This window comes from Haplochromis burtoni, unplaced genomic scaffold (assembly GCF_018398535.1).
Source record: "Haplochromis burtoni strain Fernald_Lab_line unplaced genomic scaffold, NCSU_Asbu1 Contig_430, whole genome shotgun sequence".
NCBI classification, from domain to species: Eukaryota; Metazoa; Chordata; class Actinopteri; order Cichliformes; family Cichlidae; genus Haplochromis; species Haplochromis burtoni.
The window spans coordinates 168812-174811 of NW_024582791.1; the positions used below are offsets into that span (position 1 = coordinate 168812).

The 6000-nt window shown below is 44.3% G+C and overlaps 1 protein-coding gene across 3 annotated transcripts in view; it reads left to right on the top strand.

The window, feature by feature from the left end:
- Nucleotides 1-6000, top strand: part of LOC102304127 (phosphofurin acidic cluster sorting protein 1) — a 67179-nt gene that overhangs the window by 53028 nt on the left and 8151 nt on the right. For 2 of the 3 annotated variants that reach the window (XM_042213254.1, XM_042213256.1), the window contains exons 9-15: nt 2254-2414; nt 2871-2964; nt 4170-4253; nt 4484-4605; nt 5109-5244; nt 5573-5677; nt 5802-5908. In XM_042213254.1, the coding sequence (XP_042069188.1) occupies nt 2254-2414; nt 2871-2964; nt 4170-4253; nt 4484-4605; nt 5109-5244; nt 5573-5677; nt 5802-5908 (809 nt within the window). The remainder of the gene's footprint in view (nt 1-2253; nt 2415-2870; nt 2965-4169; nt 4254-4483; nt 4606-5108; nt 5245-5572; nt 5678-5801; nt 5909-6000) is intronic. The other variant, XM_042213255.1, reaches the window with a different exon arrangement.

Below are 6000 nucleotides of genomic sequence, written 5' to 3' on the forward strand. Positions count from 1 at the left end.
GTTATAAAAATGTCTGTAATTCCTGAACATTGAATGCAACACTTTCTTTAATTAAAGCTGGTTTAAGATCTGCTGTAATGGTGTGCAGAGGCAAAGCCTGAACATGTGACTTCCTTTATTTTAATTACTCAGATCACTGTTATTGTAAAATGTTCCATGTGTATTGCTGTGACCAGTGTTGCAGAAAATCTACTTCTGCTTTATTCATGTGATTACAAACATTGCTGATCCTAGCAAAACTCTTTCTGCTACTTTTTAAGTACCACGAAGGCGGTTTGATATTTGTTGTTTATGTCTGTTTGTGTACAGATTTTGTCACTGGGAAAACATCACAGCCGCACAAGACAGAGTTATAAAATTTTAGGTGTTTAGTTGAGATTGAAACAAAAGTGGAGTTCAGAGGTGGGTCTTGTTCAGTCTGTGTGATCTAATCTGACGAAGGCCTCTGGTCAAATCTGACCTGATTATTTAATGATGGTTTGGTAGAAGTGACGCTCCATGTACTGCAAACTGGTTCTGGAAGCTGAGGATTGGATTGCCCTCCACACTGATCACCGCTCAATCCAATAAGCAGCAAACCCCTGCGGACCAATGTAGCCTTTTCAGGTCAAGGCCCCGTGGGCTAAAGGAGTCAGTTTAGGTGGTCCTGATTAGGATACTTCCTGGACGTCACCTAAAAGAGGTGTTTCAACCATGTCCTACCGAGAGAAGGCTGCCAGGAGACTAGCTGGAGAGATTATACCTCTGGGCTCTCTTGAGAAACACTCAGTCCCCCACCGCCCCAGAGTCCCTGTGACCCAAACTCAGATAAGGAGCAGAGGATAGTTGGATTCTTATAGATTCAGCCATAAGTTTAATTATTAACTATCTGGAAACTCATCGCTGCAATAGAAACCCAATTTTACCCCAGCGTATCCTTGTTGAACAGCAAACTAGATGATTTTTACAATAAAATCACATCTGACTCGATAGTAAAGAATTCTCAGACCAAGGCCGTCTCACGGTTATTCCTCTGATGCACCATCAGTCCACGTGTACTAAAGGCAGTAAGACTTTGACCTTATTTGACCAACTGCCTAATAACTAAATCAATCCCCTCGACAAACAATAACACTACAAAGGGCCTGACACCTCACCTGTCATTTGATGCATAAAAAGACCATAAACTTGTTGAAAAGTGTCACCATAGCAGCAGCGGGGACAGCTTCACATCATGCACTAAACACACTTTCCGTGAGAATGCACATCAATCTGAAACACTCAGGACCTCCTGCAGGTTAAAACACAATGCATTTCAACAAATATTACAAAAGTGCAGCTTGTGATTGAACTGATGGATCAGTAGTGCTTTACACAAATTCCCAGTACCAGCGACTGAAATGATATTGTTTACAGCGCTGGTGTTTTTCCTTAAGGAAATATCCTGCCGTCCAAGTCTGCTTTCATTGAGATGCCACACGCGTGTGCCTATGACACAATCACAATGAAAAGTCTGTCCACAGACATATAAACACCTGTCGGAGTACTTTGAGGTGGTTGCTTCTAATGAATGCGTCTCCACCTTGTTTTTCCCCCTCAGTGATCTCACACACATGCGCGCACACACACAGGCGGATAGTGTTACATTATGAAAGCAGAACCAGCTATGCTATCACATCAGATAACAATACAAATGATTATCCATTGTGTGTGGTTTACTGGCTGGCTCCTGAGTGCGCTTTAAATCGTAAAGACGTCTCTGTTCCCATGCTGAATGAACATTTTTGGAGTTGAGTGCTGGTCCAAACACAAACTCATGTTATTTCTGTTTATCCCTGCTTGTATTGCTTATGATTACATGCATGAATACTTACCTTTTAAGTCCAAATCACTGCTATAACTGGGCTCCCTGTTTAGGAGTTAGGCTGAGCTGCCTGACTCGCTCTGATGTTAGCCAGGTCACTGTGGCATGTAAGCATCTCGCTTCTTTCACTTTTGATATTCAGCTTCTGTGAAATTGCGGGCTTGCAAAGCCCCGTGGTGTCAACAGAGACACAGGCAGTGATCCGTGTCGGGTTTCACAGCTGGTATCAACATGTCTGTCCCCTGTACGCACAGAGATTAGTGCTCATTTAAAGGAAGGGAGGCTGTCGTTGATGTGCTTTTTGTGTGAAGAGAAGTGACAGATTCAGGTGATAAACAGAAACTCTAGGTGTCAAAGCTGCACAGCGACCGTGTGTGTTGGTCACCCTCTCCTCCGTGCGTCTCTCCCAGGTTGGTTTTGGCCTGGAGCACGTGTCCAGGGAGCAGATCCAGGAGGTGGAGGAGGACCTGGACGAGCTGTACGACAGCCTGGAGATGTACAACCCGAGCGACAGCGGGCCGGAGCTGGACGAGACCGACAGCATCCTGAGCACGCCCAAACCTAAGCTGAGGTACGAGCACTGGCACAGACGCGACATTAATATTCACCCCCACACTCCCGCTTCACCCGCACAGACACTGACGAGCACACAGAGAGGACTTTCATTAACAATTCAGAGCCCCCTCTGTTGGGCGAAGCTGCTCATTACAGCCACAGATTAAAAGCTTGGCATGAGCCAAAACTGGGTCAGTTTTAACTTTGATCAGAACTTTTGAATAATCATTATTTTGCTCAAAAAGTCTTCTTTGCATACTTAAACGACACAGAATCGCTGCCCAGTCTGAGTCATTATTTTCAATAACATCAGAAAGCCTCAGAGTGACCCAGAACCCAGAAGTCTCACCGCTGTTACTTGACTTTCTTCTGTTCTGCTCTTTCTTTCTGTCTATCATTAAAAAATAAATGTGTGTTATGTAAGTATCTGAATAAAAAGTTAACGTGTGTGTGTGTGTGTGTGTTTGCTCAGGCCGTTCTTTGAGGGAATGTCTCAGTCGAGCTCTCAGACGGAGATCGGCAGCCTGAACAGCAAAGGCAGTTTGGGCAGAGACACGTTCAGTCCGGTGAGTAACTCACTGAAACGCCTCACCTGTTAGAGCGCAGTGAACTCTTCACGAAGGATATCTGACTTTACAACCGGAACGCTTTCAAACCTGTGTCCAAATGCAGCGCTCGCCTCGTTGGTGTAAAGTGAGACCTGTGTCCGTCTCAGCAAAAACTCAAGAGTATTTGTATTTTCTCTACATTGACGTTACCTTGTGGGGAAAAAACTTGATACACAATTTAATTTAGTAGTGTTGGATATACGGTACTGTGCACAAGTCTTGAGCCATCCCTTTGTAGGCTCTACTACTATTGTTACAAATAAAACACGTAATTTGCTGAAAACGTGGCATATCTCAGCACGCTGTGCAGTCTGTCCTTAAATATGCTTCATTCATATTTCAATAAATTGCTGCACATTCCTCATTTTATTAGCCAAACATAAAGAACGTAGGGTTGGCTCAAGATTTCTTGTGAATACTATAACTTCTTCTATTTCTTGGGCCCTTAAGAAGTCATAGTAAAAGTACGCGAGAAGCTGAGCGATACGGCATTAACCTAAGATTGCAAAGTGCTTCTAGTGGCAGGATAGCAAAACAATAAAGCTGTAGTAAAACAGTGTGACTAAGTAGCACATAGTACCATAAAGTACGTGAAGAATGCAGCATGAAATGAAGCAAGAAGCATGAAAAACAGCATGCGACTCTGCATTGATGTGCTAAATATCCAGAATCTAAAGCCGGTGACAGTCAGCACGGCGGGGAGCGCACTGGAAATGTGAAATTTGAAAAATGTTTCACGCTAACATTTCCTTAATGGAGCAGAAATTCAATAAGTCTTTGACGGTGACCATCTGCTGAATAAAAAGTGTTTAGTCTCTCAGTTTGAATGGATGGCACTGGATGTGCTTCAGGCAGCTCCAGTTCCTCCCTTCATAATGAAATAAGCTTTTAGGTTCTGACTGCTGTTGGGACACTTTCTCAAATATGTGTTTGGAAGATGAAGGAGCTGCTTTCACTTCAGTAAGTAGGTCCTATCTAATTATTTGTGTAGAATGCTTCGTCTGGCCTAAAACGGCAGACGAAAACCAACATCTTCTGGGCGTAACTGCTGCTGTGTTTTCTCCCTGAAGCCGAGAGCCGAGAGCTCTGCTCCTTCTTCTTGTTTACCAAATCTCGAGGCTCATTAAGCCCGTAGACTGACTGCCTCTCCCTTCTGTTCCCAGCAGGGGGAGCAGCCTCTTCTGGAGAAGATGAAACCTTCCCGAAGCCGCAACCTGGATGAGATCCCGTCTGAGACCGACACGCTGGTACGACTTTCCTCGTGTGTTTTTAAATGAGTGTCAGTGTGTCAAAGAGCGAGAGTTAATGTTGTGCTGGGATCTTTGTCGGTATCACTCTGAGGCGGATTCGCCGCCATCTGTGCTGCAAGCGAGACAGATTGAGAGAGCAGAAGAAACACAAAAAAGTGGGTGCCAGTATCTCCTTTCTTTGACACTGACAGCCTGTCTGTGGACTGTGTGTGTCTGTTTGTGTGTAGGAGCTAACAGACCAGGAGCTGTTCGCTGAAGTCGGCCCGTGCATCATGGTGTCCGTGGCAGAAAAACCCCGTACACCCATTAAGAGCAGCAAAGGTGAAGCACAGCCGATGGCATCGCCGAGGTAAGTCACCCAAGGCTTAGTCCCAGATACATTTGTTTAGCTGTTTTAATCTGTGCGTTGGCCTCTTTACTAATCAGCTCAGTTTTAGCTTGAGTAATGACCCCTGCCATCTTGTTTTTTAGAGCCAGAATAATTATATGTTTGGACAGAAAGGTGAAAAGTTAAGTGATCAGCAGAGTTAGTGCCAGATTGGATCCCCCAAGTCTGCCAGGAGGGCATTTAGTTTACAAAAAATGTAATGTACGCTAAAGACAATCCTATATCATTATAACTGTACACTGGATCTGATACAAATTCAGGCATTAACCCCTTCTTTTAATGAACATGCTTACAAACCCTGTGGTTGGTAAATTCTGAGGGCAACTCAGGATCTCTAAGTAAAGCTTATAAAATGAAAGGAAAAATGAGGCCTCAGAGGCGACTATGCTGAAAAATCCTGAACTTCTTATTTCTTGAGTTTGACTTTGTTTTGTTTTTTTCTTTTTTCCTTTTTTCCCCACCAGGTTGGATGGAGGCCATACACCAAGGCAGAAGCGCATTAGCACTCCGATGAAGGAGAGACAGCTGTCCAAACCTCTCAGTGAGCGGACCAACAGCTCCGACTCTGAGAGGTCCCCGGAGCTGGGACACAGCACGCCGGTACGACACTGAACGGTTATAAAATCTCATTTCGCTTTAGCTCTTTCCAGGATTTCAGCATCATCGTTTCAACCATGTATACAAAAATAAACCTGCGTATTGTGGTTGTTTCCCACAGAGGAATTAACATAAGACCAAAAAAATCTTCCTTTGTTCTCCGTCTGCTTATGACCCACGCGTTTTTAAAAAAATAAAACACATGAATTCTGATAATGTACGACCGGCCTGGAGCTCAGAAATGAATTATGTATGTGGTGATGAGTCATCTGAAGAGCAAATGTGTCGCTGTGGGGAGATTTATGTACTCTGTGTGTGTGTGTGTGTGTAGGTTCTGAGGAAAGCAGTGTACGATCAGCTTAACCAGATTTTGTTGTCGGACTCGGCGCTCCCAGAGAGCCTCATTTTAGTCAACAGCACAGACTGGCAGGGGCAGGTAAGGCCTGCAGCTTTCCGTAATAACTTTGGGTGGATTTGGTTCGTTCTTTTTCTTTTTTATTCCTATGTCTTTCCTTTTTTTTTTTTTTTTGACTGCACATCTCCTCTTTCATGTATTGCAGTATGTTGCAGAGCAGCTCCAGGTACAGAGACACCCGGTGGTCTGCACGTGCTCAGCAGCTGAAATACAGGCGGTGCTGTCTGCTGTGCTCACTCGCATCCAGAAGTTGTGAGTTTTTCTGATCGAATCTAACACACACACACACACACACACACACACACACACACACACACACACACACACACACACACACACACACA